Genomic DNA, 15,126 nt, shown 5'->3' on the forward strand with positions numbered 1-15,126 from the left:
CGCACAAATCAGGTATCAGGAATCTGTTGATTTAATGAGCTGCAAATGATTGAAAAATCATTAAGAAACTTCGTGAATTCAGAGAACATAACACAAAATTTACCAAGTCTCAGGGTTGGGAAAGAGACATCTGAAATTTTCACATTATTGTGGTTTTAGACAGCTGGGAGCTTTCTTGAAGTTTGGTTCTGCAAGGCTGAAGTCTCATCAAGCAATAAAACATACTTAAGCAATGTGTGTGTGTGGGAGGGGGAGGGGGGGATAACCAATTTCTGGTTAATCAGGGTTTCCCTAAATTAAAACAGAATGGAAAGTGAACTCCCAACACTGCTAATGTCATAACACTTTGCTTACAGCAAATGGTCTCTGGCCTTATACATATATATGACAAACTCTAGTCCTGGAGCTTGGAGAAAATAAAGCACCATCACAACGAGATCATCTTTGTCTCCCCCCAAGTGGGGTGAGGGAACTGTCAAATTGGTTTGTTACTGCAGCTGTATTGCAGAACTCTCCGCACCTCCCTCCAGTGTGAAGCATGTGGATGATGGTGCCTGCAGTTACTGATAATCTGAGTTTAGTATATCTCCTGCTGCCTTCATGGTACAGAGACACTACTGGAGACATGCCCTGTAAATACTTATAATATGGACTCATTCTTATGAGTGATGGACACTACCAAGAAAAAAAGATTCAGAAATTTTTAGGCAATGAAAATGTTTGACCATGTTTTGAATGTTGTCAGTGTTTCATTGTTCACAGAGATTTTTATTTCATGGGTAGATTTTTATACTAAAAGTCTCTGTCATTTTTGCTCAGACCCTATATATTACTTATTGTAAAACATTCATTTTATCCTTGTTAACTCCTAACAGTAGAATTCCTTCTGTATTTTTTACCACTGTCCTGTGAAACAGTAAGATAAGCAAACACAAACAAACAAACTGCCTTCCTTCTCTCCAAAATGTAATGTGACACTTGGAGTATCCTGCATATAAACCGTGACATGGATATATGTAACAAATGCCACCAGGAACTAGTACAGGAGATATCTCAGAATTTGATTAATCCTAAAGCTTTTCCCAAGAGTACAGATAAACTGAAAAATATATCAGTTCATTTTCCCTCCTAACCTTTATTTGTCTTCAATTTCAGCTTTTAGGTATATGCAAAGCTGATACTGTTTGACAAACATTCAACAGCATGACATTAAAGCCTTCTTATTTTTCTGCATGAATTTAAATTAAATGGTAAGCTTAAATGGTACCTCAAAAAAGCAACACAATGCAAAATTTAAAAATAAAACTTTACGAAAATCCTGCTTATCGTTTACAGGTGTCAGAAAAGGTACTGTATTTACTCATATATAAGATGACTGATTATAAGATGACTCCCCAATAATTAATTCTATATATGGAAAGTTTATATATAATGTTATAATATTCCAGGTATAAAATTTAATTATTAGAGATTTGCCTTGAATTTGTCCCCCCTTGGAGATCAGGTAGTTCCCTTGCCTTCTGCTCCCCAAACTTCTTTCCCCTAGAGCCCTTTCCTTACTGTCAGACCCTGCTCTCCCTCAGCACATGGAAGTGAGAAGCAAATTTGAAAACACTGGCTTAGAAATAAGCATACCTACTGTAACTTGAAGATAGGGCAATTACTACAGATAACCATCCACTTATTTCATCCAGAATTGATGCAGTTTACCTGTTTTGAAAATGCTGCAAGTTTTAGAACATAAAGGCTAGAGACAGAAGTTACACATGAACTGGTTTAAGTAATCAGAAACTGGTTTAATCCTGTAATAGAAGAGAAGTTAAGTGCACATAAACCAGTTTCAAAACGACTGAAACTGGTTTGAGATAAATCTGGTTGAATATAGTATCGGACTTAACTGATTTGGGTCAAACTAGTTAATGAAAATTCTGTCCCAGACACCTTCTTGGTTCAAGTTAAATCAGAGTCCCCCAGCATCCTAGCATGCTTTCCAGCCCTGCGCTGGGCTGTGCTCCAGCAGAGAAGGGTTGGGAGGAGGGGAGAAGAAATAGGCAGGGACTGCCCCCCCCACCCAGGCAAACCCTAGCTGGGGTCTAGGGCCAGGGAGTGGGGTTAAAGCCTCCTTCCCCTGAGTAGAAAGCTGTCCTGCCCTGCTAAACTTACTGAAAGTTACTGCTGGCTACAACTGTGGACTACAAATCCCAGAGTCACCTAAAAGCAGGAAGAGGAAGTGATGAGCAACCCTGCAGAGTCCTGCTGCTATGATGCTGGACTGAAAATCCTACAGACCTTGGGGGAAGCAAGAAGCGGAAGTGTCAGAGAGCCATGCTTTAGCACCCCCTGTCTGGCCTGAGCCACTGCTGGCATGTGGTTGCATTTTCTGAATCAAAGGTAAATGTGTGTCCAGTTGTTTTTCGGTTTAATCTTTGCAGCCTAGACTAACAAGCAAAGATTGAATCGATTCAGCCTTGATTCAGGCTCGATTTAGCCAAACACACTTTCAAAAAGTACATCTGCATCTACTTTTATTTTATTATGTTTGCAAAATTTTTCATAATCCAGGTCAAATTAGCCAAATCAATTCTGAATCCTATCGATTGAGCAAAACTCAATCATTCAAACACTGTATGTGGCGTTACAACCAGCAAGTATCCTTCAGCTACTCCCAAATCCATGTGGCAAGCATCCTATGTGCAGGCTCAACCCTGGAGATCTTGGGGTTTGGATGCCCCCAAGTCTCACTTGCCCTTAGCCAATGGCCACAGAAGCAAACTAAAGAGTGGTCCCCCATTTCCATAAAGTAGGTGTGTGGCCAAGATTCTCCCACAGGAAGGCTATATCACACTTTTGTAATGTGTCCTGTCTGTAGTGCATTGGACAGGTCTGCACCCACTACTACACGATGCCACTTTAAGGTGATTTCAGCTAGGGCAGCAGACCAGTGCAGCAAAAACTACACTTGATCTTAGCCTACAATAGTACAACCTTTTTGGGGCTTTTTTTTCCCTTCCTTTGGAAAATTTTTCAGGTCCCAAGACAAATCAGCCAAATCAATTCCAAATCCATGCAAATCATTCAAGAACCATATGTGGCCCTGCTACCGGCAAGCATCCTCTATCCCTGCCTGGGGCTTCAAATACTTCCAGATCCTTTGGCAGGCATTCTACGTGCAGGCCCAAGCCCAGAGGCTTGCGGTTCAGATGCCCCCGAGTTTCACTTGCCCTCAGCTGTATGGCCACAGGAGCAAGCTAGGGAGGAGTCTCCCATTTCCATAAAGTTGGCGTGTAGTCAACATCCTCCTGGAAGTCCAAGTGGAAGGCTAACTATGACGCTTTCATAGGGAGTCTCGTCTGCAAGCAGACAAGGGTGCAACCCTCCACTACACTGTGCCATTTTAATTGTATCACCTCAGTCACGGTACTACTCCATGCCATGTTCTTGGTTTTCCCCTGCCAGTAGGAAAACCACCTTGGTGCTTGTGGTATTCCCCCAGCCTACAGTAGTATAATAGTACAACCTTGCTATGCCATTACTCCAAAGCCAAAATGATTTACTATATAGTTCATTGGGCTGGCCTCGGAGACAACAATGTTCAAAGTCATGATGACTCCACAGTATGTGTGTGCATAGCTTGCTTCTGTGGCCATACAGCTGAGGACAAGTGAAACTCAGGGGCATCTGAACCCTAAGCCTTTGGCTTGGGCTTGCGCATAGGATGCCCACCAAAGGATTTGGAAGCACCTGGAGCCCCAGGCGGGGTGGAGGATGCTTGCCACATATTGTTCTTGAATGACTCATGGATTTGGAATTGATCTGGCTGATTTGGCTTGGAACACACAAAAAAATCCTTAAAAAAAAAAATGTGCGTGTACTCCATGTCATAACCCAAAGGTATGATTTTGTGTGTGCTTCAGCACCAGAATTATCCCCGCCAGGTTGCAACTTCATTGCACAGTGGAGTTTTCTGTTGCGGAGGAAAACTCCGGTGCAGGGACGAGTTTCCCGCCTATTTGCAGCTTCTTTTGCAGGGTGCATTGCTCAAGTTGCAAGAGAAATGCACGGTGCAAAAGAGTTCCCGCCACCTGCATGCAAATTTGTGTCCCGCTATTGGCTAGTTCTAAATTATTCCCACGTGGCAGGTAACGATTGGCCTGTTAGCCGTATAAGAGGCTTGAGCGGTTTCCGCCCAAGCCGAAGAGGACTCCACATCCATCTCGTGGGGACTCTGGGTACACGGCAGGGAAGTAAAGACCCCTGTGTGAGATTCAGAGGAGGTTGGTGACCTGATCCATCGCCCACCTCTTCCCGTCTTCGAGCGATAAAAATTATAAGACGTATCTACAAGTCCGATTTTGGTGGCGCACTCACCCAGAGCATCCGGAGCTCTGTTTCCGTGGAGCCTAGCAAACTCCACGTGACCATTCGTGTTGTCTTTGTCTGTAACCGCAACTCAAGCAAGTTTTCCAGCCTACACCATGACCATCTCTGGTGTAAGTAAACAATCTTTAAAACTACCACTACGAGTCTGTGCCTAATTCTAGCTTGTTGTGACCCTCTCTCCGACCCCGCGTGCCTGGGCTGCTGGCCACAGCCCGCGTGCAGCACGAAAAAGGGCCCGGCTCACGCCCGGCCCGCACACTCCAGATACTCCTTACAAAGGATCCAGGTGCAAAGTAGCCCCTCATTTATGACTGGAACTGGGTGTTCTTGTCAGGAGTCCTGGGATCCTCCAAAAATGTATATGAAGATGTGGTGCAGGACTAGCTGGCCTTGCTCTATTTCATGGAGGGTGGGGTCACACTAATCATATGTGACAGGCTGAGAGAGGAGGCAACAGAGAGATTCTGGGTAAGCTGTTTTGGACCCTGTTCAGTGATGTTTGCCAGACATTTAAGGTTGGTCAAAAAACAGGACTTCTTGTAAATGGGAAAAAAAGGTGCAGCTAAGTTGTGGAAACAAAGAGGAAATTGAAATGTATTCAATGTAGTGCCTCACAATGACTAAAAAGTCAGCACTGAGGAGGATTGAGTGCAGTGGGCACTATCATAAATCTTGTTCAGATGAGTTATTCTAACCTATATTTTGGTTCAGATGAAAGTGGTCGGTAGAGAGAGCCCTGTGGTACACGCAGGTATATGAGGCAGTGGCAGGGGCCAAGCTCAATGTGAGCAAGAGCACCTGCCTTGCCGGGGGTGAGCTTGGGGATCTTGAGTCCCTGGGGGTCTCTGTCCCCCACAAGGGGGTCAAGATCCTCAGGATAGATTTTGACCCTGAGCTGAGCAGCAGACCAGCGTGGGAGAAGACAGAGACAAAGGTAATGGAGACAGGCTGTGGCACACGCTCTCCCTTTCCATATGGGGGAAGGCGGAGTGTTTTTACCAGTGCTTCTGTACACCGCACTGGTCTTCCCCCTTCTGAGTGCATCGCCCACAGGATCCAGAGGGCGGTGTGCATTTTCTTCTGGGGCTCCAGATGGGAAAAAGGTTGCCAGGAAGACCTTGTACAAGGACAAGAGAGCTGGGGGCAGGGGCATGCCAGACATCCTCCTGTTTTTTTGGGCCAAGTACGTGAGCCAGATCTGCAAGCCAGCAGTGGGTACGGAATCTAAAACTGCCTGACTGGTGAGATATTTTGCAGGGCAGGCACATCCTGAGATATTGTGGGGTGGGGGTTCACCTCAACCAAGCACAGACCATGGATAATGGGCTCACCATGGTTCTACGAGATCCTAAACCAGTTCCTCAGTTTGTACGGCCTACAGAGCACAGGCCCTGTGATCATGAGCACTCACAAGAAGATCCAGGAGCTGAGGGTGAGGCTGAGGGACATTATGTTGTCCATGGACCTGCTCCTGGGCGACGCTTGCTAGGCTGTGTGGGAGCGCATTGTCCACAAGGAACGGACAGAGTTCACAGGGACCTGAACTGGCTGATAGCCCATCAAGCCCTGCCAGCAAGGGCCCAGAGGCATAGAGAGGGACAGCTAGGGAGACTTGGCTGTCCATGGCCCAACTGCCACAGAACCACCAAGATGACTGACCATCTCTTCTGGCTCTGCATCTGCACCAAGGAGGTATGGAGCAGGGTGAAACAGCTCTGCAAAGCGGTGACTGGTGAGGGCCGACTAACCAGAGAAGTGGCGCTGTATGGGCATCTCCCCAAACACCAGGGGAGCCAGTTGGCCCGTTTTGACCAGTTTGCATCGTACTTCAAGAGTGCCCTGTAGCAAGTCAGGAACCTTCTAATGTACAGGCACATGAACATAGAGGTGGTACACTGTGTGAAAATGGCTCTGAGCAAACTCTAGACCTACTACCAGAAATTGGTAGTAGAGGATGGAGAGAACAGGGCCAAAACCACCTGGCACAGAGACACTTGGCACAGGATCTAGCAACTCTCCCCTAGCAGGAGAGTGGGCTCTGACAGTGAGGAAGAGGAAGAGACAAACAGAACTGAGGAAAATGACAGGAGCAGCGTGTCCTCCAGTGGAAGCTGGAGCAATGGTGACATGGACAACAGGTGAACTGAGTCTGTGACCCCGCAAGTGGGGTGGGCATGAAGGGAATGGGTTGTCTGGTCTGAGAGACCAGCATTTGTGTATGCGGTGCGTCGGTGTGGCTATTGTAATGGTTTTGGGTGGCTAGCGGATATTGTAACGGGTTATGGTTAGGAGTGTGTGTGTCACCCCCCCCCATACCCCCCTCCCCTTCCCCTTGTGGCCTACATCAAAGCTGTTCAATCAACAATGTGCTTCTTAATTTTTAAGCTCCACTTTAAAATGAACCTCAAGTTCTATTGTGGAGACCTTTCATAAATTTGATTAAAGATTACTCATGTCTCCATCTGGGCTTGTCTATTTATAGTCAGTAAAGAGAAAAGGGGAATGTCAGTCAGAAATAGGGAATTGTGGGATTGACACTGACTTTCACACCCACGTAAACTCAGAAGAACTTTCTGGGCTAGGGGGATGTTGCTGTCAGAGATCAAATTAAGGGGTTTCAGTGTAGCTAGCCAGCAAGTATGAGCATGAGGACAATGCCTCAAGGTCAACCCAAACTCTCAGTGCAGAGACAGAGTTCAAGCCCATTCTTACAGGTAAGCAAAGACTGAAGTATTTTGCTGAACAAGGTACTTTGCAGAAGCAGGCTCTAAAATGCCTACAAATATTAATAAAAGGTGAGAGAATTACAGGGTCAAAGCCATCCTATTGCTAACACCAAGTGTATGAAAATAAAGACTCAGACTCAAAGTCATAGGCTTTTAACAATAATACATTTGGGGGTTTTTTATATTTCACTTTTTTGTTTCTTTGGGGATTACCTTTCCAAGCTTCTCTCTCTAACCCTGACAGCTAGAACTGTTCAGTTGAAAATAAAATGAAAGTTGATATTCTCATAAAATAACTGAATTACTTGACTGCATGAGTTGGTGCTTTAGGGGAACCACCAAATATCAAGAGATTAAGGATAAAAATTGAGAGAGTAATGCTGCTTCTGATTAGGAAGGCCTGTGTTCAGAAGCAAACATGTTCACATAAAAGTGGTGAATCTCAAAAGATAACGGTAAACATGTTGATAAGTTCAGCTGAGTATCTCCCTTCCCTGATCGTCTGTACAACAAGAAGGAGAACACGACTGGAATTTATAACATGGTTTAGCAGGTACTTCCACTTCATTCTGTTGTAGACTGCTCCTCCATACTGACCAAATCTCTTTGAGTCTGCAAATTTGGATGAGAAATCTTGTAATTTAGTCTGCTGAATGGCATTCCAGTATTTCTTTCCTCTGACCAGACTAGAAATACCACAGGAATGAGGGCTGGTTGATAATTTTTCATCAAAATGATTGCAGTTTTTCTGGACAAAAAAATGTGTTTCTTTTTTAATGAAACTACATTGCAAATGAATTCGTTTAAATGAAATTTCATTGAAAAAAACAAAAGGAAGCATTCTGATACCATCAACCCAGGATGCCACAACATTTTCAGAATGTAAATTTTGCATTTTTAAATTTTTTTACTGTAAAAACTGTAATCCAAAAAAAGTCAAATTCAAAACAAAAATGTTTCAACAGTCCAGAATTGGAATTTTTTTTAGAATTTCATTTTGTGGGAACTTCTTTCATTCCATTTTGAAACCAAAAAATTGTAAAAGGCTGAAATCTCCCAAAAAAGAGAAAATCCAGTGACTACCTGGCTATCATGTGGGACACCTCGCACAGCATCTCAGCACTTTTGGTTTATGAAAGTAAATAATGATAATAATAATAAAAAAAATAAGTTTTCAAAATTCAAATCAGGGTTAACTTGAGTTTTGAGACTGCTGTCATATCTGCCAACTCCTAAGACCGTGATCTGATATTCACCTAGTAACTTTTCTGCCATAGCAGGGGCAGGGCATTGGCAGCACCTTTGTCTCCTCTGTTTTTTGCCTCTGGCACACTAAAGGGAGTTGGGTGTTTTGAGTTTTGTTTTCATGATTGCTACGTGGCTGTGGCAGATGAGAGGGGTCGCTGCACCATTTTTAGGACTTTACGGATAAATGGTTGCCTGCTAATTCAAGGGATTGTATTTGGTGATGAGCATGGTTCCCTTCAGTCTTATGTTCCAATGTGACCAGAAAGCTTAGAGAAAGCAGAAAAGCTTCTTGCATTTCTAAGATTTCTAAGACAGTTTTCTGCCTGAGGTATATACAACTGGCTGCAGTGGCAGTCCTTCAATATGAGGCTGAAATGCAACATATTAATACAGCATATCAAATAAAACAGTGATCAATACTGTAAAGGGAGAGCAAAATTTAACAAAAAAAATCAAAAGAAAGCATTGCTTCCTGTGTAACTTCAACTAAGTGAATATTTTTCAGTGACGACTGGATTTTTTCATCCTTTGCTGTTAAAACAACTTCAGTTGTGCACCAAATTTCAGTCTCTCTCTTCCTGACCTAAGAGCTTCTGGTTTTCCCATACTGCTAAGTGCAACAGACTGTTACTGATCAGACAGCCAGTTCTTGTGGGCAAAAGCCAGACTTGAAAATAATGATTCCTGATAATGATTCCTTCATAATGATGGAATAAATAATGATTCCAAATAATGATTCCTTCATAATGATGAAGTCTTTTGATAGATCCCTTTCCTCTTTCCCACACCATCGCCTCTCCATTGTCTGCTTTGCATTCCTGTAGGAACACTTCAAATCTCTTATATGCTTCCATACCTTAGCTTTTCAATTTAAAGTCTTAAAAATAAAACCCCTCTCAGTTCAACTGTCCACATCAGTGAAGGGAGAAAAGCTCCTAGCCTTCTAGTGGCTGATTTCAGACTTTTATAGTGATTTCTGTGAGGAATCCCATTTCAGGAGAATTTCTACAGACAAAGTAGCATGTTAGTCACTACAGAAACTAAAACGTGGAGCCAGTATGATTGTGATAATTTGTTCATTTTCCTGCATTAATTCTGGCCTTGGAGCGATGCATATTTCTGCTACAAATGTATATACTTTTTATATTAATAAAAAGCACAATAAATCTTTCCATTGCCTGAACAGCCCCCCCTTTCCCCCCCTCCCCACTCCTACCCCCAATATGCAGACAGCAGTCTGCAAAGAACTCTTGAGTGCTGTCATAGTTTCAGGCTATCCTTGCAATCCTGTTCTAATTTAATAAGATTAATGACAGAAAATTAGTCAAGACAAGCGTTTGCCTGTTTGGTTTACCCTGCTGTAGTTTAAATTATACAGAGGGAAGTGTTTCCCCCTAGTTTTACTTAATTAGCAATAAGTAGAAAGGAAAGTAAAAGGGAAAAAAAAGTGTAATGCTTACAGGAGGAAAATATTTGTAGCTCAAAGGCTTTCCTGTCAGTACAAAGGACTGAATTAAAATGACTCACAGCTATTATATAAATATCATTCCAAATTTATTCCTGGTACAAAAAGTGTTAAGAGGAAAATCTAAGTAAAACAAACCTATACAAACAAACTTCTGTTTATACTAGATTTCGGGGAAATAATGTGCCAACCTTGTTAGGGCTGTACATTCAATTATTTACATGACATGTATTAAAATTTTCCTTTTTCATGTTTTGGGCTAAGACATACAGTCCAACAATGTGTTGTAACCTCTGAATAGCATGGTATGATATTACTTTTTGGAAAGGTTTATTAGCCTGTCCGGTATGTTTAGCTGCACAAGTTAATATGATGTACTAAGAAGAAAAAGAAGTATATGAATCACGATAGCAGTTTAAACTTGGCAGTAGAGTATTCAAGACTGTTTTTCTGGGTACTACATGCTACCAAATACTAAGCAACCAAAACCGCAATGACTGAGTCTGCATATGAGGAGAAACTGTAACTGCACTATCCAAAACATAAAACTCATCACAGTGACAGGGTTTAATGGTCACTGTAGGTTTGCCTCAAGCCCTCACTTATGTTATAAACTGTTTCAATTGCAATATCATCTGGATACTTACTCCACAGGCTTATGGATTTTGAAAGATACGCTGTGGAGCACTATCAGAAAGATTTTCTGTCACTTAAAAAAAAAAAAAAAGTCAGGCAGCCAGATGCTCTGTCCCCAAAGAGTCATTTGGGATCATGAAATTTCCTAATTCCCCAAAACAACTGATTTTTCAGGATGGGGTAATGAAGGAATCCACTTTTCTTACAGGCACCGACATAATGATCTTATAGTGCGTTCTAGATCATCAGTCATAGACATCACGTAGAATTTTAAATAGTAGATTAAAGGGATGTACCAGTGGAATCCCACTACATTAATGTGGAGAACTGGGGTGTCTGGTTACTCCTTAAAGAAGATCTATTCACATCTGGAGGAGATGGTGTAACAGGCCCTTGGGGGTTTCAAAGAATGTGAGAGGTTATCAGGCATCTGGTCAATAAGCCAGCAGCAATGAAAGAGGGGGAGAGGGGTAGTGGGGAGGAGCTCTGTGTGCGGGGGCGTTATGTTGAGAAGGAACAACCTCTGTCAGGATGTAGAAAAATTAAACAGGTTCCCAAAAAAATATTTTTCAATCTTCAGAAACAGTTTTAGTTCAGCTGAGAGATGAGCAACACTTTTTAATGAGTAACACATGGGTTTTACATTACTCTAATTTGCCCATCCTTACTATCAACCCAGAATCAGTATAAGAAGGATTAGCTGAGTCTTTATAAAGTGGGGGAGGGAGGACTAATGAATATGATCATGGCTGCACCACTCTAAAGGCAACATTTCTAAAAGCAAATCATTAGTACCTAAACAACATCATTTTTTAAAATACAAACTGCTGAAACTGTGTTAACATTTGACTTTACTAGATGAGTAAGTTAACACATTAGTATTGCCAGAAATCACTTACGGATGCGATTAATACATTCTTTGAAGCAGGCAAAAATATCAAAGGCAGCTACATGATTAGTAGCCAAAATTTTTTAAAGTGATCCAGACACTTATGATTTTAAGTCCTATGTACAGAGAATTGGATTTAACCTCCAAAGCACTCTGAAATTGGGATTTCAGCACCTAAGCAATGAAAATTTTACCCAGCGTCTTTCATTGTATGTTCAAGAAGCATAATACAGCTTTCTCTGCACACTTAAAAATCACTCCCATCTCTCTAATTGGAAAAATACTGGCTTAGAAACCTAAAATTGGTTTAATTATCTAAACACTGAACATACTAATTACCCCTTTAATTAAGGCACTGTTAAATGCAACCCATTCCTTTATGTGTAAATAAAAAACTAAAAAAAATGAGGCAACATTCTGTGTACCATGGCCACTTAAAAATTAAAGGACATTCTTAGTTTCTCCTTTAAAATAGGCGATATTTACAAAAATACTTTTTCGGTGTTTTTCATGCCATTGAGAGCAGATGCGGGGAAGGTTTATTTTTTTAACACATTCACCTCTTTCTCCTTTGGAGTTTTGAGTATTCTAGCATAATGTAGCAAAACATTTATCTAGCGTGTTCAATTTTAACTGAGTGGCTCCATTGACATCAGTGGAAGCTGTAGGTGCCTAACACTCTGAAAGTCAGGTCAGTCATTTAGGTATCTATCTATAAATTTAAGTCCCTTTCCTTAGGCACCCGTTTTTTACAAGCTGTCTAATGCTTCATCTTCCTGTTGGAAAGCAACATTGGACAAAGGACAGAAGAACGAATTCGTATCACAAGATCTGTCATCTAATGTATAGGAAAATTTTACTTGCTATTCTAAAAGGTGCTGCTTTCAATTTAAAACAACATTTACCAGAAAAAAAGTAGCTATAATAAGTAAATGTAATACATAAAGAGAAAAAAAGTAAAATAAGAGAGGACCATTCTTAATGTTGCCAATATTCATTTCTGCCTGGACAAATGTCACTGTTGTTAAGGTTTGTGCTGGCAAACAATCTGAGAGATGCTAATCATGGAAAGAAAAATGTCCTAAAAATTGAGCTTTTGGGCTAGAGGTTCTTTTGCTCCAAATCTCTCTGATTTTTTTCTAAAATTAAAGGCCAAAAATTGAAACCAGACTAAAAGCTATTGAGGGAAAATGTTATTATCTCCCCAGCCACCCACTGCCTGTTCAAATAATATTGTATATATCTGTGCACTCCTGCATATTTATTGAATTTGTCAAGTTTTTGTTCCCAAGTAAAGCTTATTGGCCCTGTCAAAAGTTCACCAGCTGCACCAGTGACTTTGATGGCCTGAGGAACAGCCCTGGTGTTAGCGTCATGGAAGAGCCTGTGGCTTTCCTCTCCCTTTTCCAGCTGAGATTGGTATGTTGATGCATGGGGCCCAGAGAAGATACAGAAGGAGGGAAATTGAAAAAATAATAAACAATAAAAATATAAATTACGGAAAGCATTCACAAAGCCATCCTGATTTTATTATCTGGCCTTGAGAAGGAATTTTGTATTTTCAATCAAACTATGCAGAATATGCATTGTAAACATTCTGCACCCACAGCTCAACATTTTTATGGCTCAGTAGGATGAGGGCTAATAAGACTGTGGATTAAGCTGCTATGTAATCCCAGCCGGATGGACAGTGTGCAGCCAGGCAGAAAGGAAATAAGTTTACAGGTGTCACACCTTAAACAGGCAGAGTGGGGAGCAAAGCAGAGGTAATGTTTTGCATAGTGGGGGAGGAGAGGGTAAAGGATGGGAAGAAGAATAGACCAATGACAAACGTTATCTTAAATGTCCCCTACAAGTCAATGTAGAATGGTATAGACACTGTATTGTAATCTCAGAGGTGGCGATGCCTCCCACATACAGGGAGAGCATCAGATCCATGCTTTGGCAGCACATATACTAAAACTGGAAGATGAACAGGCTGTACAAATGACCAACATAATCCACTTGGAGTAGATCATATTCAGCAGGATTTTTTTAGGTATGAAATAGAATGCTGGACATGTACCCTGAGGCTGGATCAGGTGAGGAAGGGTCAAGTGTTTATATTCAAAAGACCTTGTGTTACAAAACCAGAACGTGAAAAAACACGTGAAGTACTGTTCAATAATGACATGACCAAAATGGCCTGTAAATAGCTTACAGGGATTCTAAGGTCCATGGCTGCTCTCTCATATTGCTACTTACACGATGGTTTTCCCGATGTGCTTAAATGACTTCTCCACAAATTCACGGACACTATGGACCTCCCCAGTAGCTATGACAAAGTCCTCTGGCTCATCCGTTTGCAACATCAGCCACATAGCCTGCAGAAAGATAAACAGATCCAGATTTACTACATATGTAAGTGGCCTCTTTGGTACATGATATTGTATTACCACATTTTTTGATTTGCAGATAACCAGATATATGTATGCATCCAGCCAGGGTAATTACCACTTTTTAAACATGGGACTATTAACCAGTTCAGGACAACTTTTACAGGATTGAACACATTTCATAGTACTTAAAAGTCAGCAATGTAGCTGATTTTCAATTTGTTTGCCTTTGTAATAAATGGAGAGCAATATTTGCACATCTCTCTCACCTTTAACATGCTGCTGTTTGCATAGCGATATAAAACTGGTCAAATACTCTTCTGGCTGTCTTTAACTAGACTTAACCATAATGCCCAGCAATACACCCACGCGTGCATGCACCTCAAAAATATCAAGGACCAATATTTTCTCATTATCTCAAATTCAGCTATTCTTGTTTTTCTCACACAAGGAGAAACATTTGAACAAAGTTTTCTTGTGTACAGAAATACCAGGGAAGAAAGTTAGGCAAACATTGCCATTTCTCTTTCAAAGGGGACAAGGGGGGCATAGATCAGCACAGTGACAAAAATCAGTATTGAATCTGAATCCAAGTTTCACAGATAATTATTCTGCCCAGATCATAATGCTCTGTATGGTTTTTACAGGTGTCTCCTCAGAAGCTTCTCTGTTCAAATACAGAATGAGAGAGAATCCCTGCCCCAAAGCACTTACAGTCTAAATAGACAAGACAGAGATGAAAAGGTAAGCAAGAACACAGGGAAGTACCGAGACCTGCCTGAGATTACACAGCAGGTCAATGTCAGTAATAGAGCACCTTTCTTCAGACTTCCAGTCCAGTGCCATACCTCATCGACCAAATTGTCCCCTAGACATTATGGGTGAACTCTGTTACTACAGGTCAGTCAAAGTGATGGAAATACTGTATTTCCTTAGGAAAAGAGCAGTACCTGCATGCCAGGTAATAAATTACTAATACACAAAAATAACTCAAATCTCTCTCCATCTGGTAAAAAAAACCCCACCCCCCGACCAAACCCCCCCCTTCCGTCTTCTTACAGTGTAATCCACAATGCTATTTGCATTGACCTCTTCACATCAGATTTAAAGAAAACAACTTTAGTAGGTCCCCAGCTGCTAGGAGATACTCTGCAAATCAGATTAATAAAAGCTCTGGGACAGCTCAGTTTCTCTTAGTAAATACCACCTGAAAAGTTCAATTCTTTTTCTTTTTTTCTCTTTCAGTAAATCAGTGTCAGACATAGCAAGAAGAAATATTCCTTTTAAAGTGCCTCTATTTGCAAGCCATTTTTCTTTCAGCTTATTATTCTATGCATCTTTCATAATTCTTTGAGACGTTATTAGCATGTTCCTCTTGCATCTCGGACGTGCAGGCACGGACGGATT

The 15,126-nt window shown here is 41.5% G+C and overlaps 1 protein-coding gene across 3 annotated transcripts in view; it reads right to left on the reverse strand.

Annotated features, from left to right (window-relative positions):
* Positions 1-15,126, reverse strand: part of GMDS (GDP-mannose 4,6-dehydratase) — a 607,114-nt gene that overhangs the window by 121,615 nt on the left and 470,373 nt on the right. For all 3 annotated transcript variants that reach the window (XM_025202406.1, XM_006022214.3, XM_025202405.1), the window contains exon 8: positions 13,589-13,707. In XM_025202406.1, the coding sequence (XP_025058191.1) occupies positions 13,589-13,707 (119 nt within the window). The remainder of the gene's footprint in view (positions 1-13,588; positions 13,708-15,126) is intronic.

The sequence above is a fragment of the Alligator sinensis genome, unplaced genomic scaffold (genome assembly GCF_000455745.1).
Source record: "Alligator sinensis unplaced genomic scaffold, ASM45574v1 scaffold579_1, whole genome shotgun sequence".
NCBI classification, from domain to species: Eukaryota; Metazoa; Chordata; order Crocodylia; family Alligatoridae; genus Alligator; species Alligator sinensis.